The sequence below is a fragment of the Temnothorax curvispinosus genome, unplaced genomic scaffold, assembly GCF_003070985.1.
Source record: "Temnothorax curvispinosus isolate PA1 unplaced genomic scaffold, ASM307098v1 QBEX01008784.1, whole genome shotgun sequence".
NCBI classification, from domain to species: domain Eukaryota; kingdom Metazoa; phylum Arthropoda; class Insecta; order Hymenoptera; family Formicidae; genus Temnothorax; species Temnothorax curvispinosus.
The window spans coordinates 1202120-1226981 of record NW_020218564.1 but is presented as its reverse complement, the minus strand read 5'-3'; the positions used below and the strand labels follow the sequence as shown (position 1 = coordinate 1226981).

General features: G+C 39.7%; 5 protein-coding genes across 10 annotated transcripts; 2 read left to right on the top strand and 3 right to left on the bottom strand.

The window, feature by feature from the left end:
- Positions 1-6: 6 nt before the first annotated feature.
- Positions 7-2615, top strand: LOC112458222 (cytochrome b-c1 complex subunit 2, mitochondrial). The gene is made up of 7 exons (XM_025021712.1): positions 7-189; positions 606-736; positions 818-1009; positions 1120-1336; positions 1421-1852; positions 1969-2199; positions 2373-2615. The coding sequence occupies exons 1-7, from the start codon at positions 43-45 to the stop codon at positions 2457-2459; spliced, it is 1437 nt and encodes a 478-aa protein (XP_024877480.1). The 5' UTR covers positions 7-42; the 3' UTR covers positions 2460-2615.
- Positions 2616-2690: 75 nt separating this feature from the next.
- LOC112458221 (nucleolar protein 11) lies at positions 2691-5297 on the bottom strand. The gene is made up of 4 exons (XM_025021711.1): positions 4981-5297; positions 4291-4822; positions 3121-4202; positions 2691-3031 (listed from the first exon to the last, which is right to left on the bottom strand). The coding sequence occupies exons 1-4, from the start codon at positions 5110-5112 to the stop codon at positions 2903-2905; spliced, it is 1875 nt and encodes a 624-aa protein (XP_024877479.1). The 5' UTR covers positions 5113-5297; the 3' UTR covers positions 2691-2902.
- Positions 5298-6845: 1548 nt separating this feature from the next.
- LOC112458220 lies at positions 6846-13292 on the bottom strand. 4 transcript variants are annotated; one of them, XM_025021707.1, is made up of 4 exons: positions 8568-10366; positions 8074-8129; positions 7826-7903; positions 6846-7733 (listed from the first exon to the last, which is right to left on the bottom strand). In XM_025021707.1, exons 1-4 carry the CDS (start codon positions 8620-8622, stop codon positions 7623-7625), a joined length of 300 nt encoding a protein of 99 aa, XP_024877475.1. In that variant the 5' UTR covers positions 8623-10366; the 3' UTR covers positions 6846-7622. The 4 variants fall into 4 exon arrangements, with proteins under 4 accessions (XP_024877475.1, XP_024877476.1, XP_024877474.1 ...); XM_025021708.1 differs by lacking the exons at positions 8074-8129; positions 8568-10366 and adding an exon at positions 12198-13292; XM_025021706.1 differs by having other exon boundaries at positions 8074-10366.
- Positions 11712-22087, top strand: LOC112458218. Its single transcript, XM_025021702.1, has 7 exons — positions 11712-11950; positions 17257-17599; positions 18853-18920; positions 19269-19524; positions 19710-19835; positions 20057-20336; positions 20423-22087. The coding sequence occupies exons 2-7, from the start codon at positions 17388-17390 to the stop codon at positions 21458-21460; spliced, it is 1980 nt and encodes a 659-aa protein (XP_024877470.1). The 5' UTR covers positions 11712-11950; positions 17257-17387; the 3' UTR covers positions 21461-22087.
- LOC112458219 (HEAT repeat-containing protein 3) lies at positions 21988-24655 on the bottom strand. 3 transcript variants are annotated; one of them, XM_025021703.1, is made up of 6 exons: positions 24371-24654; positions 23988-24248; positions 22968-23896; positions 22555-22855; positions 22310-22483; positions 21988-22209 (listed from the first exon to the last, which is right to left on the bottom strand). In XM_025021703.1, exons 1-6 carry the CDS (start codon positions 24521-24523, stop codon positions 22090-22092), a joined length of 1938 nt encoding a protein of 645 aa, XP_024877471.1. In that variant the 5' UTR covers positions 24524-24654; the 3' UTR covers positions 21988-22089. The 3 variants fall into 3 exon arrangements, with proteins under 3 accessions (XP_024877471.1, XP_024877472.1, XP_024877473.1); XM_025021704.1 differs by having other exon boundaries at positions 24386-24653; XM_025021705.1 differs by lacking the exon at positions 21988-22209 and having other exon boundaries at positions 22366-22457; positions 24371-24655.
- Positions 24656-24862: the final 207 nt, after the last annotated feature.

The window sequence follows — 24862 nt, the reverse complement described above, 5'->3', positions numbered from 1 at the left end:
GTGCCGTGTCTGTCGTCCACGACGTCCACGTCCTCGTCTCTCATGAGTCTGGTGACGGTGACGGTGACTGGTCACTGGTCTGCTGTTTGCAGTGTCCGCTCACGCTCACTCTGCTCTTCCTCGTTTCTACGGAAAGCACGAGAAATGGCCTGCTCCGCAGTACGGTCGTCCGTTCTTCGTAGTCCTACGGTACAGCAAACCCCCGCCCCCGACAGCCGTAAAGACAGTCGTGCGTCTTGTCGCTCGCCATTAATTTTATTATCTGTAATACAGGTGTTATGTAAATCATTGAAGAACGATACGTGGTAATCTTGTAACTTTATAATCGAACACGTTTGCACGTGCGCGTATCGCAAGAAGGCATCTCGACAGACGTGAAATTTTTTATTTTAATTTTTTTACGTCGTTCACGGACGCGTGGGCGTTTGAAATTTCATTCCATATACATTGTGTCAGTTTGAAAATGCTATCGTTTATCGCTTATCTTCTAGGATGACGCACGATTACTAGTATATATGTATAAATATAAATATTGCAAAATCAAAAGTATAGAGGTACTCCAGGTATGTCTCTTTACATGCTTTACTCCTTGTATCCCACCTTAGGTAAGGCATTATGCAGCTGCTCAATGTACCAACGCTGCGGTACCAGAACTTGAGGTACTGTCCAGCAATAAGGTGACAGTTGCCGCACTCGACAACAATAGTCCTGTTGCTCAAGTATCAATCATCTTTAGGTATGAAAATGATATTGCCACGACGCATATACCTGTCCTGTATAAAATAATTTCTTTCCGTTTCTGTGTGTTGCTGTCTAGAGCTGGCTCGCGCAACGAGACATACGACACGCAAGGCACGGCGCATCATATTCGAATTGCTGCTGGTCTGAGCACGTGCAGGTCAACTTACTTTGGAATAACTAGGAATATCCAGCAACTTGGTGGAAACTTAACCGCTACCACTGATCGCGAAAGCATCACGTATACGTTACAAATTACAAGGAATCATCTGTAAGTAGTTGCGCATTTCCTAGGTCCTAGGAGATCTATACGTCAATACGTATAATTGAGAATAATAATTTTCAACATTTTTATTATCGTATTTCGCAACGCTTTGACAGGGGCAAAGCTTTGACTTTCCTAGAGGATGTCGCTACGCAGCAAGTGTTCAAACCGTGGGAAATATCCGATCAGCTACCCAGGTTGCGCTATGAATTGTCCATGATACCCGAGACGACCCGCGTAATGGAATTGTTGCACAAAGCAGCTTATCGTACTGGACTAGGCTATTCTCTATACTCGCCAAAGAGACAACTTGGGAAAATCAGTACGGAGACTGTACGTACGCGTGTAATGTTGCACCTCCTATGAGCGCAAGAGGCACCATCGGCAGAACATTTCCCTTTTTTCTTTTTTGCATAGCTGCAACATTTTGTCAATACTTGGTTCACCGGCTCCAAATGCGCGGTCGTAGCAACGGGCGTCGCGCTGTCAGACGCGACGCAATTCGCTTCGAATCTAAAAGTAGGCTCCGGAGATAATACTGTGGAAGCTACCAAGTATCATGGGGGAGAACTTCGCAAGGAACGATCATCGGATTTGTCCACTGTCGCGGTAGCCGTTGAAGCAGCAGGGATAAACGAAGATAAGGATGTCCTCGCTTATGCCGTATTGCAGAGAGCAATCGGTTCTGGTCCCCGTGTGAAATGGGGTTCCAGCGTGTCACCGCTGCACAAGGCAATCTCTGGAACGACCAACACCGACCACTTTGCTCTTTCGGCATATTATGCTTTTTATAGCGATTCCGGACTGTTTGGTTTTGTTCTGTCCTCGGTACCGAGTGTCGCCGGTTCCGTAAGTATCGTCGTTTAACAAAAATTAAATCCTCTTTCTCTCACAACCGATGACACGTGTCATCAGGCAGAAATCATGTTGTACGTGTATACGCGTTATAAATTATATCTTTGTAGGTAACAAAAGCTGCTACTGCGTACCTAAGATCGCCCAAGCTTACCGATGCCGATATCGCGCGGGGTAAGACTACGTTGAAAGCGGAAATATTATATGCCGCGGATGACGCCGCGTTCTTAGAAAGTATGGGACAGCAAGCAATTTTGCTTTATCAAGCAAAAGGATGCGTGTACAAACCGTCTGATCTCGCTGCGGAAATAGACAAAATAACTGCATCTGAAGTCAAATCGGTACGCACGTTTATTTCTCCAACGGTATCGTTCGTCTCCCTGAAATTTCTATATTTTCTTTGTCAATTTACTTTTTCAGTATTATGAAATATTTAATTTTCACTCACACACGTACACACGCAAATTATATATTATTAAAAGCGGCTAGTTCTCTCTACGTTTCTTACTTTTAGGTCGCCGGAAAACTTGCTGGCGGAAAATTGTCCATGGCTGCAATTGGCAATCTATGCACCGTTCCATATGTCGATGAATTGAAGTAGATACGACAATACGAGAGTCTGGGCAGTACCGTTTACTGTGAGAGCCTTCGAGTTTTAAGTATTTCGTCTAGTTTAGAAATGTACACGCGCACGCGCGCGTTTATCTCAGTGTAGAATTTACTTCCGATATTAATAATAAAAGAAAATATCGCTGTAGTTTATATGGTTCAATATTTACCTTAATTTTAGTTCTCGTTTAATGCGTCAGTACAAGAAGAAGGAAACACAAGATGCTAAAAATTACAATATCCGTGTTAAATATCTTTCAGTGGCGTTTACATCGTTTTTTTCCCCCGTTTTTTTTTTTGTCTATCGACAATTCATCTTCCGTAAAATTAATAGAAAACACGCGCGCGCACATATACATATACGTGTACGTATATAAAGTATGTTCAACAATGCTGAATGATACGCGCATGCTCCTCTCGCGTTTACTTGATAGTTTAATAAAGTTTTATTTCTTCTATAGAGTAGAATTTATTCTGTTTTCTTGAAGACGATCGTAATGATTTTCCATTGTGGGTCTTGTCTATGATGGGCCTCAAGTCGACAAGGTTTTGCAGAAACTGAAACTGGCAAAAAGAACGACGATAGTCGAGTAGAGAAGATGATGAAAAATTGCGCGCGAGTAGAAATCACTTAAAAATCATTTTACGCTTACGTGTTCTTCCAGGGTAGAATCCAGCCGATTGAAAAGGTCCAAAACATGCGTATCTTGCGACAATAAATAATGTTGATAGTGAGAGTCGAGAAGTATACAGGACCATTCGTACAACTGTTGGTCGCTCGGCTGCGAGTTGGCGTCGGCAAGCGAGTCCGTTTCCTCGTTCAATTTACACATTAAATGTTCCAACAGTTTAAGTACTTGGTCGAAAGTTAAACCGGTTTTCAGATGAGGTAACAAGGAAACACTGGAACAGCTGATACTAAACACCTTGTCGAGAAACGTATCCCTCGAATAGGAATGATTGGGTTTGAACGTCGCGCTGTCAACCGTCGAGCCGTCAGTCGTGCCGTTTTGCAGAGGAACGAATACTTTGTCCGGACTTTTCAAGGTAAAGGTAAACGCCAAAAGATCGACCAGCAACTTGTCCGGTAAATCTTGAAAGGTGTCGAGGCACCAACAGATGGACGCGACGTCGCCAGCGTGCATCAATAGCGGGATCAGGGCCTCTTGTATCGCGGCATCGCTCCATCCCTCGTTCAAATAAGCGCGTATCTTTTGCGAGACGTTCAAAGGTATTCGACCTATCGACACGCTTCTCGCGCAAGACTTTGTTCGGGTCTTGTCCCATTGAGCCACCGTCGCTTCCTGTATCACGACAATATCGTCCGCCGCCGCCGCCGCCGCGTCGGCGTTGTCGCTCTTGAAGCGTAAAGACGAGCCCAACATAGCGGCTATTCTTTGCGGCGCGAGATGGTAGGGCGCGACGGCCAAATGTCTGTTTGCCGCGAGCAACAATTTGTCCTCCACCTTCCAAAGCTTGGCGTCGTTGGTGTAAAGTTTCAGCTTTTGCACCGCTTGCGCCGATTTGAATTTTACATTGTATATCATGAGTATCGCCCCTTCGTCCGTGACGTCAGCGCCGTAAATCGCTACGGTCGTCTCGTTCAGATGCGTCATGACAACCGGATACTTGGTATTGATGTTGGTAATTACGCTGACTAACCTGTTGGACTCGAAATCGGAAGACACACACGTTCCCGTCGACAACTGATGACTGTACAATCTGCCGTGTGACCCTGAAACACGATTGCTCAGAGAGTTGAAGGAGCACGTGTTAAATGAGGAAAAACAGTATATGTATAATATAAAGCCGTTTCAACGTACATAAAGTCAACAGGTACGCCGCGTTCTTGTGGCGTATCACCACGTGTCCCGCGAGATCCTCCGACTTCCGTTTCAATTCTATCCTCCTGACGGTATCCGCTTTCTCCAAGCAGGTCGCGTCTTCCAATCTAACCACTAGGCAGTTATAGACCTCTTCTACTCTCGTCAAGCAGAACAAACTCGTCTTGCCGTTAAAATGTATCAACTGACAGTCCAACACGTTCTCCTTAGCCTTAATTATACCCTTGCTCCGCCACGTCCTTCTATTGTCGATGGCCCATTCGAGGGAAGCGGTAGCTCCGTTTCGCTGGACAAGAATGGGCGACGAGTCGCCATAGGGCAGAATAGCGTGAAGCGGGGATGGAAATTTGTATCCCTTGACGTTGTTCAAGTCTGCCTCCTCTGCCGACCAAACCCGTATCTTTCTCTCGTTAAAGACAGCGACGTAACGCTCCTTGGACCTGTCGTAAATAACTTGCGTCGTCAATCTTTCCTTGCTGGACCAACTGCTGATCTGCTTCAAGTCTTGAAGCTGGAAAAGATATAGATAGATGAATATATCGTCATGCGTCAAGGCCACAGTTAAAAATATACACGACGGGAATAAGTTTTTTTTAAATCGTTTTTTTAAATCGAGTATCGTCAAGCATCATCACTATCACCTACAATTCTATAGAACCTACTACATACCTTGTATCGTATGACTATGTTCCTGCCGAGAGTCACCACCGCACAGCCCGGTTCCTTGTCCTTTTCGACGCCCAGCAAGCTCTGCTGATCGATGAGTGGACACAGCGTATAGTACGAATTGAGCTTTGCCATTTTTCTAACATGTAGAGCTTCTTTTCGAAATTTATATTTGTATCGTAGAATTTACAAGAGACCGAGCTCAACGAGCACCGAGCACGTATGCGTCGCGTGGTTAGTGTGGATGTGGTGTGGTATGTAATGTAATATGTATGTGTATATACCACGTGCCGCAACCCGCAACCCGCAACCCGCGACCGCCGCGACATCAGCGACATACTCGATGCCATGCCATGCCACGATTGCCACGCCACACGTACTTGTAGCTAGGGTGAAACTGCAGATGAAAATGAAAAGGAATTTCGTCGATAAGTATACAGTATACGCATCATTCGTTCGTAATTCAGTTTTCTACATTCTCAACTGTATGTTTGAAAATAAAAGGCGCGGAAGGACGCGAAGAGAAATGGTCGAAATGGAAAACGAAGATAAGACCGATAAAGCCACTCTGTCAACAAACGCGAGCCTCAAGCCTCGACTGGCCTCGAGCGTTAATGATAATTGGTGTCGATTCAGTCGATTGTCGCATTCAAGATTCGGGGGTGGCAGATGGCTGAGATGGCAAATGATGCGATTCGAGTTTTGCAGATGTCCATTGTCCACGGGACCAGCGACCAGCGACCGGGCGACCACCCACCGCGTATTGTGTTGTATTGTGTTACCCGGCACCGCACCGATTTGAGACGCGCGCGACGACGATGATCGGTGATCAGGGCTGCCAGAATGTGTGCCGCAGAAACCGCCGCTAGAGCGAGCTGAGCTAGCCCAAAATCCGCACATTCCCTAGCAATGTAGCCCAATATCGCTTTTTTTTCGTATCTCATATAATATGATATAATATAATATCATATAATATAATAATAAACCATGCTGTCGCATCGAAGACTGTGTTCTTCTGTCTAGGACTTGCTCTTTCTCGCAATGTTTATTAGATTTTTTATGGGCGATAAGATCACTATGCTGTGCACGCAAATGACATTATATATCATATTTATTAAATTGCACACGATATAGATACCATAAGACAAATTTAAAACTACCCGCTCATAAAAGCTATCAATAACGATCAGACAAGAAGAGGACTGTGTAAAGATGTCAAATCGTGGCCTTGGTTTTGTGCAGCACAACGACAAGGCACGTCAGTGTGGCGCTTGGCGCTCGTCAATTTGTCGAAGCGTCACACCGACGTGCCATTTCGTCGTGTTCGTGCAAAGCTGAGACCCTGGCATCTCTGTCGTGCAATGTCCAAGTGCGTTCCTTGTCTGTGCGGCGCAAGCGTAGAATGCAACCATAGATTTGCAAACCAGTGTTGCAAATTTCATAGTGCCAAACTATCGGTGTTTCCACAAATTCAAACCCAGATGAATTGAGTATTTTCGCTCAAGACACGGTGTACTGTAAGATATAATTGTAAGATTACATAAAAATTATATTTTACACCGTGGCTTAAAAAATAGCAAAATGCGGAAATCCTCGTTTGAAAAATTTATACCGCACAAGAGTTCTCTAGATAGCCCAATTTGCGTTAAATAGCCCAATCTGGCAGCCCTGTCGGTGATCCCTGTGCGTGACTGCGTGCCGCACACAACGATCGATGAAGAAATCAAAATCGGGAAAACCAGAGCCAGAGCCAGAGCCAGCGGACAATGTAAAGAGTGTAAAGGAACGGCCGTCTCCTTTATCTTCGACATCCTCATTTCGGCGAGGATAAAGTTGATAAAGTGACGAAGCGGGCGAAGGTAAGGGCGAAGGGCGCATTGTGCCTTGTGCCATATTTTAATTATAATAACACGTACGACTCTTCTGACCTCTGACTCGCGTTTCAAATTTTAGCTGATTGCGGGACGATTTCTGCACGATCATCCTCATTTTCGATGCGTATGTATCCATTCGCCGATCGCCCTTACAATTGCCATGGCCACATCGAACTAGGTTCGGGTCATCTATCAAGAAAAGAAGCCGAAAAAGCTCGTCCTTGGCCACTGCATATTTCTCTTCCGATTACGAACCAACGAATGTACATTATCGGCATCTACCATCTACCAAAAACTGGTTACTGCAGATTACCGAGTTAATCTTTGAAACGATCAAGTTATTTGGCCACGTTCTTATCTGTCTGCAGAATTTTGACAGAGGTGAGATAATAAGCAGCGGCATCTATATTATTCGTCTTTCGTTCTTTCGCACATGATCTTTAGCATCCTCTGGCTGTGATAAATCAGGGGAATAGTTATTCAATTTCCCTATCGTTTTTATTTCTCTCGATTCTCCTAGCAAAATTTAAGAAACTTTCCGGTAAAGATAAATCTTTATAAACTCTAGCTCGGCGTCAGATCACTTTAATGTCAAATTTTGCTCAACTTTTAAATTGGGCGGTTGCACGTGCGGTTCGCGTGCGGCTATTTCTCAACCCTCGCCACTTTTTCAGACGGGACAACCTGGGCTCTGCCGTCGAGAGATTCGTGACGCAAGAGTTTGATTCATCCTGGTGCCTGATGGTGGTGCATTGGCGGCTGGCGCTAGATTCAGGCAGGGCAGAGCTCAATGGGGTGTATACTACCACCAGTATACGTTCGATCCTCGCCATGTTCCTCTTCGTCCTTTCGTTCGATAAAAAGATCATTGTCTTCAACTTTCTGTACGTAATACAAAGCAAATATTTTTTAAATGTCACGTAAATATAATTTAATAATATCGATAAAACGTGCATGAGAGATATTGCCCATACTTGCAGTTTCAATTTTTTCATATTGATTGAAAGCTCTGACTCGCGTTCTTTTTGCTGCACCGCTCGTCCCTCATTAATCTATTCACAGATTTATTTCTCTCATATATAAAAAAATATTCTGTGAATTAAAATATTCTTATCTATTTATATAAATAAATTCCATGTGATCTTATTAAATCTTTTTTGTATCTTAATTGTAACAAAACAAAACAAAAAAAAAAGATTTTTGTCTACTAAAATTAACTGACTTTATAATGAAGTAACCAATGGCCTAGATACCCCACAGGATCGGTCGGTTTTTTCGCTACAATTTCACACAAAGCTTGGATCAAAGGTTTGCTCAAGACTTTTTTTAGGTAGATGTTATTCGATAACGCGTGTGCGTGACACGTAGACGATGACGTGTTAGACGTAGAATTAATAGACGTGCTGCTTTTATCGACTTCGATCTTTGCCTGCCATAAATCTTGCAAGTTGTCGATGTCATCGTCACTTAAATTTAGAGATTTTAAAAGTCTGAGAAAGCAAAGAAATTGAAAGACGTAGAGGTAGAAAAATAAGCCGCTTATTATATTTAATATTTTATACATGATTCTTTTTAATATTTTTTATTCTTTATTGATATAGCATGTGACGATGAACGTTGTTTTACAACATTTTGATGTTATAAACTACACGTCTGATTGATACGAGGAATATTTGAAATTAATTATCAATCTCCGATTGTCTGACTCCAGCTAACCTGACGTGTTCATCCGTAAGACTGGTATTACGCGATGTCTCGACAAGATTTTCATTCAAACCTTTCTCGTGCAAAAATATCGCACGTTCCTCATCTTTCCTAGTTTCTTCCACGTCCTTAATCACTTGTATGTCGTCTTCTATTGATTTTTCTTTCACCTGATCTTCTTCCTGCTGGTTACGTATTAAGTCTTCTTGTTGCTTCTCCAAAAATGTATTATCCTTTATTTCTTGCATTTTTAATAATACTTTTGTAACACGTTCTCTTACACGTCTCAAGTACAAAGATTTTAGGATGAGATTTGGAATTATAAGTTCTCGTACTATTTCATATAACGTATGTACGTATAAACGTCTGATTAAAATGACTTGAAATGGAAACCGTTTGAAAACTTTGAAAATAATCCTGAAATTTGATTTCGGATTTGATTCTCACTTCAGAGTTCTGGTCTTCAAAAAGGTGAAGTTTTGCGCGGTCCATATAGTTAACGACACTAAAATAAAAAAAACCGCGTGGGTTAACGCGGCGCACGCGAGGCCTTCGTCGCGTTTAACAAACGGATGGATCTTCCTGCACTTAAATTTGCATAGTTACCGAGCCATTTACCGCGTGCAGTATATATACACGTTGAGACGGAACCACGTATTCGCGCATCGAGCAGGGTTTCTCGATTTCTATACCGTTGTTATATAAGAATTAGTGCAATGCGTTTTCGCGCAGTCTTTATAATTTATGTACACATGTTACATGTACTCCTTTGGTTTATGCATTTTTATGCAACGGTCTGCTCTGCCTCTTCACAAATACGACAAATGTTCTTCATTTGGATAAATGCCGCCAATCAAATAACTTTCAATATTAACACGTCCATTGTATTGTACTTTTTATAACGCGTCGCGTATCATCACCGATCGCGTCTCATTTCTAACATTGTTGATTTATTGAACACTTGAATCGAGGAAAATGGGTCACACACACATCTAGAGTGCTCTATTAAAGTATCGCGAATTACTTTGGAATTCGACTGAGAAAAGTACGCGTGATAAAGAAATCATTTTTATTTCTATCAAGTACTTCTCGATAACAAAAAGAAGATTACTAAAAGATTTATAAAGCATCCTTGATACAAAAGAATGAATACGTACTTTACTGATTGATGTATATTAGTTTCGTTTGGGAAAACGCTTTATTGTAACAAAAATTAGTGTAATATTTATTTAAATATAATTGTAATATAATTAATCTTTTCCCTTTCATTGATATCAAGGCCAGCTTACTCTAAGTCAATCATCAAAGGTGAGACGAAAGATCCGATGAAAGATGAAAAGATAAAAGATCCTTTGCGATAAAAACTTTTCGTATCATCGGGATCATCTCATAATTATTTTCAATAGCGAGTTTCATTGCGCCGTTGCTCTTGAAAGCCAGCTCCATTATGCTCGCATACAATGCTCGAATTATAGGATAATAAAGTCTAATGATTTCAAAAGATTCACAGATCTATCTCGAGGCGCTGATATATGCAACGTTATTTACTAATTTATGTTGTAAATTTTTTGAAACTCATCAATATCGTACATAAAAAGATTCGTAATTTTCTCACGTTTTTTTTTTCCAGGTTTCATCAATCACGACAGGTAATAGACACCTGCGCGCGAATATTACGAACGAACTGAATAAAGTTGCACGATAAGGGTGCTATCTTATCAGTTTGGCGATGTAATCAGTACAGAATTGAATCGAGATATAGTACGGGATAAATCGTTTGCATCTGTGGATGCGAATTGAGTGTCACGAAATTAAAGGTAACTCCAGAGAGACTTTGTTTCCTTCTAAACATATATGTATTGTCAATTGCAAATTTGCAAAGTGATTAGATTATACAGCGACAGCGTTTCCGCCGTGTAAAAACATATCACGCGCTACTTATATAGCGTTTGGTCTTCGGTATCGCGCGACGTTGTCATCGATCGAAATACACTCGGTGGATATGCAGATATCGCGCATTTATTGAGATCACTGCCTTATTTTGCAATGCCATGCGATAACCGTGACATGGAGAGAATATCAAGAAAAAACGATTAAATATTCTAGATGTAGCGTCTGCACGTCCGCGTTTCTATGTGATTGATTCGACATACGAGTGCGCATTACATCATACGGATAAAATAGCATTGCGACCACAAGCTGGCGTTATCGCCCCGACCTTTTTATTGGACGCTGTATTTACTTAACGAAAAGACTTTAATAAAATTTCGAACGTATCTGTTTAAAGATTATCTATATACATATATACATACATGATTAAGAAATTAATTTAAAATAAAGAACGTTCGACAATATTTTACCGGGCTAGAAGTTTAGATTTAAATTTGTGAATACTTTTAAGTCTCTTGATATAAAATATGGTTGCGTGTACTTTTACCTACAAACTGTGTCTTTTCTTGTGCAACTTTCCAAGCCACGTCCACTAACGCCTACCTACGCGATAAACATGCATCTTGAGTCTCTAGAAATGCGCGAGCTTGCATTCAGTCAGCATTAGTCAGCGTCGGTACATTGCGGTTTATTAAGCGAACATTTGATAGAAAGCACGTTACAAATTTTAGTGTTACTAATATTGACCCTCTTTTTTATTTTTGTCAAACATTATCCCCCAGAAATATAAAATTTATCAAAAATTTATAAATAAAATACGTTCAGTTGACCATCACTTACGTTCGCAACACTTGACGTAATGTTTATTTAATTTCTTTACATGTTTGTACCGCGTAATAATTTTTAAAAATTTATTATTCTATTTATTTTGATAAAAATCGCATAAAGATAGCACGTCAGTTGCAATAACATTAACATAACGTTTAATGATCCTACGTCACACTATCCACAGTATTACGGAGGTACGAGTCTAAATACAGTTATGTGCACGTAACAATAAGAATTTTTGGTTTGAATCTTACGCGCCGAGTACACTCGGCCCTGATGGCCAATCTGGTCTCACCTCTCAGGCTCTCACCGTTGAACGCGGCGCGAAATTCACGTGTAGGCGAAAATGATCGAAGGATGGCGATAATGGCCGAACGTGAACGCGAAACGCGACCGGCGGCGGCGCGGCGGCCGGCGTTGCCGCTGATGCCGCGATGCCGCTCGCCGCAGTTGGCCGGCGTGGCTCGTAACGGAAGGGGGCTTGTTTACGTCGTTCGTTCGCTCGCAGTTCCGCACGTTGAACTTTGATTTACATCCTCGTGTGTCTCCTAATCGTGATCAGTTACGTGAAAGTGTACCGTGCTTCGTTAAAGCGCGTCTCGCAAGAGTCCGAATAGTTTGACACGTCGCGCGACGCGGTCGTCGCCTATCATCACACATCACACCCGCACACTTACGTAAGTTTTACGTACAATGACTTGGACAGGTCTCTCTCTTGCACGTATATCGCGCGGGTCGCGTCGCATGAGTTGTTATCGCATATCGAAATGCAAATTTTCACTTTTTACGTTTCGTTCGACCAATACATGTCACGCAGATGTATAATACGTTGGGCGCGCTTACGAAAGCGACGCCCAACAACGTCCAACAAGCTTTCGTTAGAATGGATAAAATCATGAAAATACTGATGATGTTTAGAGTTACCTTGGAGAAAGGTAGACAAGGAGAACGAGACACGAGACTCGAATATATCCACGATTGCGGGCTTAACATTAATATATAATTTAACGTTTGCGATAACGTACGTCGTACACGTAAAATCGCCCGTGCAACTCGCGATGGAAGATGGAAGTGCGTACAATCGACGACGTATAATATAATCGTTGCAAGTCACTCCTATGTTATCGTCATACCTAAAAATTGCCAATGAGATAATACGCCGCGGTGTTGGGTGTAAGCTCGATATAAGCGAATCACGTGTCTCCTTTTCGTTCCTTTCGTAAGCTACACCCTGCACCACGAGACAATGTCCGATGGCGATATCGTATTCTCGTCAAACGCGCAAGACGCGCCTACCACGAATCCTTGGCCCGTCCTGGCGTTCTGCTCGTAATAAAGTTATTAATGATCCATATCCCTGCTCACGCGATGGAATCTATCGAGAACGAAATTTCCGAATACTTGACCCGTGGCCCGTGTCGAGATTGCGGGTTGCAACGACGTTCTATTTTCGGCCGGCTCTCCGCGGATTCGAATGCTCGTTATTGTCGTTAATAAAGACTCCCTGAAGTTTAAGCACCGGCACGTGTGCGCGCTACTTACAATTAGATAGAAAGTCGCATCAACGATGCGCGCCGCGGCAGCGAATTTTACGGCTTTTCGAAATCTGTGGCGAGAGTCACAGCAATCGATATATGCTTAATTGTCTTGCTTGTCTCTGTATTAATGACCTAGTTTACACCGATCTCTTGATACGCGTATCAAATAGTATATTTGAACTGATCAGCCAATAATCAGACTTATTTACTAGTTATTTACTATTTAATACGCGTATCAAGTGATCGATGTAAACTAGGTCATTGATGGCTTGCCACGAAATGTATATCAATGTTGCAGCGTTGTATGCGATAGATTCGCGATTAAGAAATTAAAATATCTTCTATCTGCATGCCATTACATATTTGGATTCCAATGCAACGTATGGAAAATTTTATTCAGGATGAGAGAGAGAGAGAGAAAGAGAGAAGAAAATAAAATTGAGTATTATTGTCGGTCAGGAGATTACCCTATCCATTTTTTTACGAGTAAAAAGGTGTATTTTAAAACTGTGATATCAATGTTTAAGATAAAAAAAAAAACAACCAGAAACACGTTGGATCCGCAGTACGGCAGTTTAGTGGAAACTACAGCTAGGTAAATCGAATTTTCCTCGAAAGTATTTCGATCGTGCCTTTACCTTTATCGTCGACTTTGCAAACTCGTTCCGCGAGTTATTACGAACGAGATACAACTACTGAACGTAGTTTAATGGTTGTTACTTTTTCTGTACTGTAATGAAAGAAAAAGCTCCAAAAAGAGACGAGAACCGTATAATGTTGTGGAAAAGAGCGATCGTGGAGTTTGTGTGATATATGATCCCCGTTAACGTTCCCAAGATCCAAAAATATCGTCGGTGAAATAGAGCGGCTGCGATTCTGAGTCGAAGCCAGAAAATCGCTCCGTTTTCACCCGAGGCGCGATTATCACTTTTCCCACTTTTGACAAAAGACTTTCCAAAGACGTTTTCTTAATCCTTTCGACTTTGTTTCGTGCACTCGCGAGTCGCGACCGATGCATACTCGTGCTCATTGTCAGCATTGAATTTAATCATATCTTGCATCTTTTTTCCCATAAATATAAAACTTTTCTCAAGCGAGCAACGATATTGTAATATATTACTTTATTTGAATGTATTATACTTTTTGTTATATATATATATATATATATATATATATATATACACGTATATGTTTCAAACTTACAATTAATAATATATTATACGAAAATTACATATCAAAGCCACGCTCTGAATATGTGAAAAAAATCAGGGAAAGATGCTCGGTAAGACTCAAAGAGATAAATTCATTACGGATATTTATTTAACGCCGAATCTATACGTGACTTTGAATCCTAACGATCCTAACACGTCGACGACGGTTTCGCCTCTGGGCCTCTGGTAAACCGATGAAAATAAGATAAGTTGCATTGTCGTCCACGCGAGTTCAGTTGCACGGTGCGATGAGTCATCGGCCAAACTTAGACATCGCGTATCAATTATACACAGCTGGTAATTAAACGGAACGTCGGCGTCGGCGTCGCGTCGATCGTAATCATCGATTCGTTATTGCAGCCTAAACGACGCGACGCGACGATTTACTGCCACGTAAACTTAACACAAAATTATCAGCACGTAAAAAAATTAATTATCTCGAGTTTGCCAATATACCTATATCAGCACATTTTCTGCTATCTATTTATTTTAGCTATCCGGTTTTGAGGTATACGAGATACAGGTAGAGATTCGACATACTTCTTTTTGCCATACTTTATTTTATCGAAATCAGCGATCGATTCCACGTCATCGCATGCTTCGGGTAAATCAAGTGCGAGGGCACTTGCTTGTACTAGCGAAATATATGCTTCTCGTCAACAGCGATAGATTAGATTAAATCCTCTTTGCGCAATAAAATTTACCGTGTGGCGGATTTTTTTAGAATAACTTTGCTCGCGCGTTCGACGCCGACATTCTGAAGATGTCTTCAAAAAGTGGACAGATAAATTACGGAACGGACCGGAACGCACGTTGTATCGAAAAACGTATATTCGGCTTCGGCAAATAACACATGAAGAAAAATGTCGCATATTTTTCGCGAAAGAAGTTGGTTTCCTTACGCCCAAGTATTTAGTACCTTCCTATTATGTACGTTATTATGTTAGCGACATGCTCCAGTCGTTTCTCACAGATATGGCCTATGTTGCACTGTAGAACGGCGCGGCGCGGCGCGGCGAGTACATAAGCAACGGGAAAACGACGCGTGTTAACTCGATATACAAGGAGATCTTTTTTCAACGCTCACGTGCTACGATGAATTGCGAAACTCGTGCACCATACAGTTACATCATAATCAGCGATTAATCGATTGTGCTTGACGTCCAATAATGGACGCGCAAATGCACCAAGGTATCCCAGTCTTACCTTGATTTTACCATAATGAAAATTTGGAGAATCAAAAAATCAACCTTTTTAAAAGTGATAAAAAATGAAGTTTTTTTTTAAATTCACTAATTGTAAGTTTTAAAAGCGTAAATAAATAGCGAAACTTTATTCTTTATTAAATTTTTAGCGGTTTCTACCTTAACAGAACTTGTGTAAAATGTATGGATCAATTATAAAGATATTACACTTTATAACGTAAAAATTTTACAGCGTATACAATGACCTTCCTCGATATTGTTGCTCGGGGAAACGTCAATTCCAAATTCCAACGTAGTCAAAGAATTCAAAGGTGAAAGGTCTGGAACATCCTGTAAAGCTGACTCGTGCCAGACTATCGTACGAGACCAGACGATTCCGATCGTTATTGAATAATCGCGTGCCTTATAATAAAGTTCACGTAGGTTAATATATTCTAAAACAACTGTAAGATTCGTGCGTTTAATCGAGTACTTTTTACAACGCGCGATTTGTCAGTTGTCACTCGTCAATGTTAAGTTTTCTACGAAAAAGAATGTGAAAAATATTTTATGTTAAAAAAGCGTAATACGCGTATCTCGCAAAATATACACTTTTTTTATATTTATACTCTCTTTCTGTACATTACCAAAGACTTGCATTCGAGTGATCGTGCGTGCGTATTACTACGACCAGTATTAGCATAAAACCTTGAAGCATGAAGCATATTTTGCATTTTGTCGTGCGTTGCTCATCATTTGTCACAGAATAGAATAGAATATATGTACGAATCGTATTCAAAACTTACGCGCGATCGAATGATTTCGAATCGCGAGGCGATGCACGAATTGAACAAAACGGAGCGCGAGCGCGGTCAACTAATTGAGCTAATTGCATTTGTTAGACACTATTTGTACGTGCCGATTCATACGATGCATTTTAGTGCGAACATATTCGTTGGTCTTCTTCGCATCACAAAGCTCTCCGAAGCGTTAACTTTTTTATCCCGCTTAAAATATCTTTAAATGCTCGATAAAACTAAAAACTCGCAACTATGAAAATCTTGACAAATCTCATAATAATGGTGGTGCCTACATGTTAAAATTTAAAAAAGTTTTAGAGAGAGAGAGAGAGAGAGGCGCAGTTTCTGCACAGCGACATTATGTAAACGACATACAGTTGCACATTGTAATCCAGCAGACGATTAGAAGATGTCTAGTTGGTTATAACCGGGTTAGCGTGACGCGAGAGTGTTTACAGCTTCTTACTGTCTTCGGCGCGGGTCAGCAAATTAATCCGTCGTCAACTTGCGGCTGTATTATCGGCCGTTCATCCAGTTCTACTTCATCGGGTCATTCTATTTGAACCGAGCACGTGTCGTAACGATAAACGCACGCATATCCAACAATTATATCGCTCCAAATTGCTTTCCTCCACATCCATCATCTAGCACTGATCGAATTGATGATAGCGCGCATCAACGCCAACGTAGTAATTAATTGCGAACGTCTGACTGAACTTTATCGTTCTCGCGTGATCTGAACAAAAACATTTTATCATACCTCTATCTTAATTACATATTTATCTAATTCTTTTTAATTACAGTTTTATTAAGGCCTCCGCACAATGGAAAATATAAGGAAGAAAAAACAGAGATATTAGCGATTAGGACTAAAGAATCAAGAATAAAGTTGGATGCACGATATATGAAAAATTCAGGCAACGGAAATAGGGATTAACACAGACAATAGATTTTTAACCTATCGGTAACCGTGTATTAATGTTACACACCAGCTTTATTCCTGGATTTCTTTATTCTAATCACTAATATCTGTTGCTTGTTACTTATATATTTTTCATTGTGCCGGAGGTCCTTACACGTACGTTTTGTTTTAAAAATACTATACACATGGACGTGTGTTTGTCCGCTTTTTTGTTTTACACGCCGATATATGAAGATTCTTGCGCAAATTTTTAATTTAATATAAATTAAATTAAAATTAATTTAAAATTGCATAATTTAATATAAATTATTTTCACGAAATTTTTTAGTTTGCAGAGGATTGTGACAAGGCGCGCAGGAGCTATGACAAGAAATCGATGACCTGTACGCGTGAACGTTCCTATGACATTTCGCTCAATATCTTTTTTGATACGACGACCCAAAATCTGACGGATGAATCATGTCGTTCTCGTCGAGGCCCAGACGACCTAGCGTATCGATCTACGATTATCCAGAACATTTGAATCCGTTCAACGATGACACGATGACAAATTCTCAGCCACAAGTGCCGCGCGAGAGTAAATCGTCGAAAGAATCGTCCAAACACAAGTTCTGGACGTTTGGCAGAACTCGAAAGAAAAGATCCAACAACTTCTCGATCAAATCGACTTGGTGAGTATTTTTAATCAACTATTTTTAGCCGTGCACGTTCTTTGTGACCTGATTTGTGTGATTAATAAAATACATGTAGGCACGTGTGTGCGAAACTTTTGTAACTTGTTTGTAACTTTTACAAAGGAAATACGAAGAAATAATGCATAAAAGTGCCTTGATATTACGAGATATAACAGTAATGAGATATAAACCTTCAAAAACCTATCTACTATTTTTTCATTTTGTATGTTTCCTACAATTCTTTCAGAGAAACGAAACAATTAACTACCAGCTACATTATTACCACACACACACACACACACACACACACACGTTATTCACGTGATTAAAAAAATACTTTCAAAATTAAATTGAGTTCTGGTCTGATTAACAATCGGAATAACCAAACTAATCAGAGCTGCGCAAAGAAATCGAAGAATCCGCGCCGCGAGCATCGTCATCGAATCGAAAGTTGAATTAACACGCGTTGCGAGTACGTACAATAGCGAATTTAAGTGCGCTTGAACGTATCGACCGTGATCGTCGGCAAAGTGGAAGTGATATTAAGCGGAATGAGGATGAATATAATTGACGCTTTTAACTGCAAATGTGCATAGGCTTTGCTGTTCACGCGCGTGACGTTTTAGAAGATTCGCACCTTTTTCTTTTTTTTTTAGTTCTTGCGCAATAAATCAATTTATATCTCGATATTCTCGAAACTCGATCGCGAGCGTGCCTGTAATGAGTAAAGTAAGAATGCGTTTTTGAGGAAGATATCGGATATGTAAACAAGATGTTCCTTGAAAACTTGTAACTATTTTTAAATTCACAAAGTAACGCCGTACGTAATTTAATTCCTTGGATCCTTAATCGACCGAGGTTGACGAAAATTTACAGGAAAATTTAATGGTGTAGCACGTTATGAATTTTCCAGGACCTGTCCCAAGTATATCAAACGATGAACCGCGCACGTTCATCTCTCGTCATCTTCGCGTATACGTAAATAAAATGCCGCGTGGATCCGCGTTAAGGCAACGCAAAACGCGCAACATCATTCGTACTGTCGCCTACGGAATCAGAGCGTTCTTAAATAAATAATATAATGTTATTTTAATTTTATTATTAGCGTGATTACAATTTTAATATGTACGGTAATCTCAGTGTGTGAAATTTTAATTGCATACTAAACTAAATACCACACACCTTTCTGTTACAATCCAATAAAGTAACAATATAGTTATGTGACATTCAATATCGATCTTTGTGTTTAGGAATGGATTGTTTGGAAAGCGCAAAGAAACTCCAGAATCGATGGAAAATAGGTCGACGATTACAACAGGTTTGTCTCTATCCAAGTTACGTGCACACTCTCGACTCCCGTAAAACATACTAAACACATTAAACTATAAGATATGAATGTTTAAAATACGTAATGCATTAGAACGAGACGACGATTCCAGTAATAAGTGAAGAATTTTTTTTTTTTTTTTCCCCCAAATTATGCGAATTTATTTTATACCCACGTTTTTTAAAGGGACGATTTAAAAATATATTTCATAATTATATTTAATGTAATTATATATGTTTATATTTTAAATTTAAGATCTGGAAATATATAATGTAATCGATGATATATTTTATAAACTGTAACGTAAAATAAGATGCAACTTACTGCATGTAACTGCAGTCTCGACTACGTACAAAAGAGAGCCTTACGACAGACCAACAGCACCTCCACGACTGTCTAAGGATCAACAGGAATTTGATGAAGCCTTGGGCACTTTGACAAGGAGAAGGAAATATACTTTTGATAACAATACCTCGAGGTATAGCCCGAATTTAACAGAAAACGGCGATCCTGCTAAGATCTCCGATGGTAATCCTCAAAATACCACAACGTCTATCATGAACGTCGATCTCACTCCGAAACCGCCAGCTAGAAGGTAAACTTTGCAGAATTGAAATCATTATAAGAGTATTTATATTTAAAATTTTTATGATTCATATATATATTTGAATAGAATAGTAAAATAATTTTATAATTTCTGAATCTAAAAGATGCCTGGCTTAAAAAAAGAAGAGTTTCTTTTACAATTAAAATTAAATTTTCAATGGTTTTTTTTTCCAGATTTGGGCAAGTGAGCCCAAGACCGACGGACAAAATACCACCTTTGGATTTCGAAGACAAGCAATCCAAGCAAAATGGTAGTATTACGTGTCACGATAAACCGGAAAAAATCCCGATTCCACCAATGTAAGATCCTCTCTGCTTCTTGTTTTTCGTACATATATTTCTGACAGTCGACAGTCGCGATAATTCGAAACTTTAATCGCTATAAATATTAAGCGCTGAAATGAAATCCTTCCCGACAATATAAATTAATTCCTAAAATTGTTATAAAATATCAAAATGCAACGAATGTACTTGTGCTCAAGGTTAAAAATTTTGCTTATGATGTCCAATTTTTTTTCCAGGCGAAGATTTGGCAATAGATCATCGCAAAGATTGAATGGAACCACGTCGGATATGGAGGAAGATTCGATCAATCGATCCGGTAACGTTAGCCTGAGGGACGAGAACGAAAATGTGCCCGAGGATTACGTTTTCAAGAGATTCAACCAGGACGCTGTGAGAAGATCGAATTTGTCCATCAATAGCTGTACATCTGTTACCAGTACAACAAGTATACATGGACGCAAAAAACGGAGAGCACCACAACCACCGAAACAGAAGGAACACGTGGATACTCCTCTGGTACATGTAAATTATGTGGATGATGATGATGATGATGATTGATTGATAAACGAGCGTAATAAATACAACCGGTAATGTTTTCGCAGGAAGGCACGTATCCATCTACAGTGGAAGTAAATAAAATGACGGAACCTGTATCAGACGCGATTAAACTTAAACTCCAAATAACCGAGCCGATCGACATCGTCAGGGTTACAGAAAATATCGTCGAGATGAAAAAGACTTGCAAAGAATTGAACGAGGTATCGCCGCGTAAAGAAGAGCAAACCGATTTGTATCCGAAAATTATCCAAGACATGTCGTCTGACGACATCACGAAGAATACCGAGAAGACGAAAACGTGTGACACGTCTAAAGACTACAAGTCTGAGGGAAAAGAAAAAAAAGATTTTTCAGAGGAAAAAATAGCACTCAAGTCTGATGAAACATCGGAGAACGCCGACGCCGAAACAAAAGTAAATGAAAAATTAATCAAGGAGCACGCAAATATCATTGTTAAAGATTCCGTGATCGAAAAAGATCCCGTGGATATAGAATATACAAGAGCATCTCAGGAAAAGATCGAAATCATTAAGGACATCGATGAAGAATCTGGTGAGGTTTGTCTGAGAAAAAAAGGTTCGTCCAGTACGTTATCGCGAAGTGACAGTTTTTCCGTGAAGGAGGAAATTGAAAAAATTGAGATGCAAATCAAGGCATTGGAAAGTAAAAACGCGTCTAAAGAACAAGAAGATATCGATGATATGTATCAAGATGATTCGATAACAAGCACCAGATTATCTATCCAGGCGAATCGCCGACACTTTTTCGAAAATATGGTGGATGGGCCATCTGGTCCAATTAAGTTGGAATTCAAGAAACTGCCACGTGAACAGAAGGATATTCATGTGGTTAGATTAACGGATCCGCCAATACCGGTCGCGGCGTCGCGTGACCCGGTGAAAGTGATTGAATTACACATTTCTGAACCGATCAGGCATAAACCTGAGCTCTTGGATGAGGTAAATCCCATACCGAAACCCAGGAGACACAGTGCGCTTAGTTTAAGAGACACATCTGAATCTAGATTAAAGGACGAAAGTAAGAACTTGAAAGACGATGATAAGAGAGGAAAGTCCTTCTGAAATCTTAAACCTTCGTCCACATTTTTAGACTTGACAATGAAATTCTATCGTTTCCGTGATTTCTACATGCATTGAAAGATAATCGTATTTAGCTGTAATTTCTAGAATCTATGTATTAAATGAACTATTATTCAAAGACTGTGCAAAGTACATTCTATATGCTTCTTTCTTTTCTTATTAGATTGCACGTGATTTCGTACTAACGCGTCAAATATATATATAATATATAAATTTTTTCAAGAAAAAAATTTGCTACAGAAAAAATTCTAGCATTTCTATACATGTTACATAATTATACAGTGATGTTTATATCTTGTCTTCATTTCTGATGTTTTACTGCAATACTTGGCTATTATTTTCATTATTTATTGATATGAAATGAACCATAAACTGTGTATAAGCAATGACTTGTGATAAATTACATAATCCTACTCCAAATCTATTAAAAACTCAAGTAAAATAGCTCAAAACAAATACAAATTATAAAAGTGCAGAGATAGAAAATAGAAAAAGTGACAAGAGTATACTTTTGTTTTTCAAAAATTTACAAGTCATTTATTGTAAAAATAACTTCGTTCATGATCTCTGTAATTCGAAGAAATCGAATAAAAACAAGTGTTTAACAATGTTCATTTCTGTTTAACACGTCCTAATCGCTTCTGTTTATATTTTATAAACCTCATTAGGTTTGCATTTACAGTCGCGACTACAAGCGTGCCATCTTGTAAATGTTTCTTCTGCTCACGCATCTATGAAATAATATAAAAATCAATATATAACATTGCAATCAATAATTATATAAAACTCAATATACGATACTTGATGTAAGAAATAAAAAGTAATATTTACCTTGTTTTTGAAATGTGGCATTATAGACAGCAATTTAGGGACTAATTTGATATCTACCGCTATATGGTCAATCTCATCCTCTGTAAATATATCCATTATTGCGTCTATAGATTCTGCTAAAACCCATACTCGAGTTTCAGTTTTAGAGCTGTCCAATAAAAACGTGGAAACGAACTGTCAAAAATAGTTTACATAAAAAAAATTTATTTAGGGAGAAAATTCAAAGAAACTCGAAAATGACCTACCTTGATCATTTCGTAATTTTTCGGATTTTTGTTATTCAACAGCTGTACTAAATGACAGAGTATCCTTATCAAATTAACGCGGACCGTCGTACTGACACATGAATCCAAGCCATTTAACATCGCCTGGATTGCGTTACAAGAAGTAGGTAAGTGATTTAAATCAACGTCCGTCACTTGTACTTGGACTAAACGTTGAAGAATAGCTCTCATGGCAGCAGTACCCGCTTCCGCAAGTTCTACACGTTTAAATACGTCCTCTCTAGTGATGTCTTCAAACTCTTCTATAATTTCCATCCATTTCCTAGATGCAGAATATCCATGATTAACAAAAGCTAATAAAAATTCCATATCAAGTATTAGAAAAGAAACGGCATGTTTTTATTATTGTTAAAAAATGTAGAAATGATCTCTACCTGTGTAAAATGGCAACGCCTCCGAAAGCATCAACTTCTATGTTGGGCAATAAATTATTCATACATAAATAAGCTGCACCCTGAATGTCATAAAATTGCTTCAACGTAGCTCGTCCCTCTTCGGTTTGAGCCAGTATTTCCTGGCTATTTTTCACTACGAATTTAGTCTTGTCCCAAATTTTATCAACCAAGTTACACGCGTTCATAACTTCAACTAGTTCCACTGGAAACGTTGACATCATTTTCAAATCTTCCGTCGTCGAGTCCGCACCCAAGCATTCAGACTCGATCTCCATTGGTTCAGAGTCCGCGGTGTCGGAATCACGTGCCGTGTCTTGGTATTCAAAACATAAATTTGCAAAAATCTGTAAAGCTTGTTCCTGCATTTCCAACATCTCTCTATTTTCTTGTACCTTTTTCCTTTTATCGCTCGAAGAAGCATTGCATTCATGTGGTAAAATAGACGTTAAGCAAGACAGTATTTGTCTATGATCGATCGCAAGTACGTCAGACAGTACCAATAATACTTTACGAAATACATCTGTCCGGTTCGTGTCCGTGTACGTACTGATATTGATCAGTACGTCAGCTACACAAGTTTTCAAGACCAATATTTTGAAAGCAGTCTTCGCATCATCGGCTTTAAAATCTAGCAGATTAAACAAAACTGATTCGCTTTGTTTAATTGTATTAATGGCAGCAACATTCTCGTCCGACAAGCATATCATGGCGCGTGTAACGACCGTGACGATCTCTGTTCCATAAATATCAATATCTAAAAACTTTAACAAGAGTGCGGCCAAATCTTCCTCATTAGCTCGCTTGATCGCGCTTTCATTATTCGCGCATAATGTCCACAGCAGGCTAACTGCTTCGACAAAAGTCACTTTTTCATCCCCAGCCTTTTTTGGCTTCCAGTCCGAATAGTACTATAAATAAAGACGTTATTTAACTTGAGGTATCTCACAAGGTTGCGACGTCGTACACGTGCGTTTGATTTGAACTCTCATCTTAAGATACCTGTCTGAGTACGGCGGTGAGTGGAGTTATAATATCATCTTTAATCAAATCATTGCACGCTTGCTCTCTACCATTTTCAGCAATTTCCCGCAAAGTATGTGCAGTGTTGGTTCGTATAGCGGCATTATGATCCATCAATAGTGGGCCAATTATTTTCGCTATCCCATCCTTGGCGATTTGCGTGGCCATAGAAGAGTCGCAAGACATTGACGCCAATATTTGCAGGGCAGATAACTTTTCTTCGAGGTTACACGATTGTATCTAGAAAGAAAGAAAGAAAGAACTATTAAGAAGAGGCAAACCCTCACTATTAATTCTTATCACGTTTATTAACATAATTTTATTAAATAACACGACAAATGTTGCATCGATTAAGATTAAACCTTATCGCTGCTCACATCATCATAAACATCCTGCAAGATCTTTTCCCTGTCTCCCTCCGTAAGTTCCTCCTTTAGCTCGAGCTCCTGAACGGACGGTAATCCAGTGGGATTTTCCTTGTGAGGCTTTCGCCGCTGCCTTTTCTGCTTACCCATCACTGTGAATACGTTGAGATAATTATTGAGAATAGTGAAATATAATAAAATATATCCAAGGGTATCTCAAGCACATGGCCGATCCGGCCGATCCGAACTACTTCATCCGCTTCATCGAAGATCTCGAAATGACACGTTGCACGTTGTCGTTGAATGACGCGTGACATCCTGACACCTTTGGTAAATTTTGTGAAATTTTTAACTAAAGCAAATGCATTATCAATAATATGCAATATAGGTCTCTGAATTATCTACAATATCTGTTACATATTGACGATAATGCAGTGCACTGACATAGTAGTGACAACCGACACCGACAACAACGCCGCACTGATAAGA

Excerpts from the sequence above, each read along its gene's own strand:
- LOC112458220 (XM_025021706.1), bottom strand. The coding sequence starts at position 8,415 with ATGTATAAAATATTAAATATAATAAGCGGCTTATTTTTCTACCTCTAC. Across the intron at positions 7,904-8,073 it reads ATTGGTTACTTCATTATAAA|ATTAATGAGGGACGAGCGGT; the intron begins GTCAGTTAATTT and ends ATCTGTGAATAG. Across the intron at positions 7,734-7,825 it reads TGAAAAAATTGAAACTGCAA|AAAGTTGAAGACAATGATCT; the intron begins GTATGGGCAATA and ends TATTACGTACAG.
- LOC112458221 (XM_025021711.1), bottom strand. The coding sequence starts at position 5,112 with ATGGCAAAGCTCAATTCGTACTATACGCTGTGTCCACTCATCGATCAG. Across the intron at positions 4,823-4,980 it reads ACATAGTCATACGATACAAG|CTTCAAGACTTGAAGCAGAT; the intron begins GTATGTAGTAGG and ends TATCTTTTCCAG. Across the intron at positions 3,032-3,120 it reads ATTCTACCCTGGAAGAACAC|TTTCAGTTTCTGCAAAACCT; the intron begins GTAAGCGTAAAA and ends TCTTTTTGCCAG.
- LOC112458218 (XM_025021702.1), top strand. The coding sequence starts at position 17,388 with ATGTCGTTCTCGTCGAGGCCCAGACGACCTAGCGTATCGATCTACGAT. Across the intron at positions 18,921-19,268 it reads TAGGTCGACGATTACAACAG|TCTCGACTACGTACAAAAGA; the intron begins GTTTGTCTCTAT and ends ATGTAACTGCAG. Across the intron at positions 19,525-19,709 it reads CCGAAACCGCCAGCTAGAAG|ATTTGGGCAAGTGAGCCCAA; the intron begins GTAAACTTTGCA and ends TTTTTTTTCCAG.
- LOC112458219 (XM_025021703.1), bottom strand. The coding sequence starts at position 24,523 with ATGGGTAAGCAGAAAAGGCAGCGGCGAAAGCCTCACAAGGAAAATCCC. Across the intron at positions 24,249-24,370 it reads ATGATGTGAGCAGCGATAAG|ATACAATCGTGTAACCTCGA; the intron begins GTTTAATCTTAA and ends CTTTCTTTCTAG. Across the intron at positions 22,856-22,967 it reads GGCGTTGCCATTTTACACAG|GAAATGGATGGAAATTATAG; the intron begins GTAGAGATCATT and ends TTCTGCATCTAG.
- LOC112458222 (XM_025021712.1), top strand. The coding sequence starts at position 43 with ATGAGTCTGGTGACGGTGACGGTGACTGGTCACTGGTCTGCTGTTTGC. Across the intron at positions 1,010-1,119 it reads CAAATTACAAGGAATCATCT|GGGCAAAGCTTTGACTTTCC; the intron begins GTAAGTAGTTGC and ends ACGCTTTGACAG. Across the intron at positions 2,200-2,372 it reads CTGCATCTGAAGTCAAATCG|GTCGCCGGAAAACTTGCTGG; the intron begins GTACGCACGTTT and ends TCTTACTTTTAG.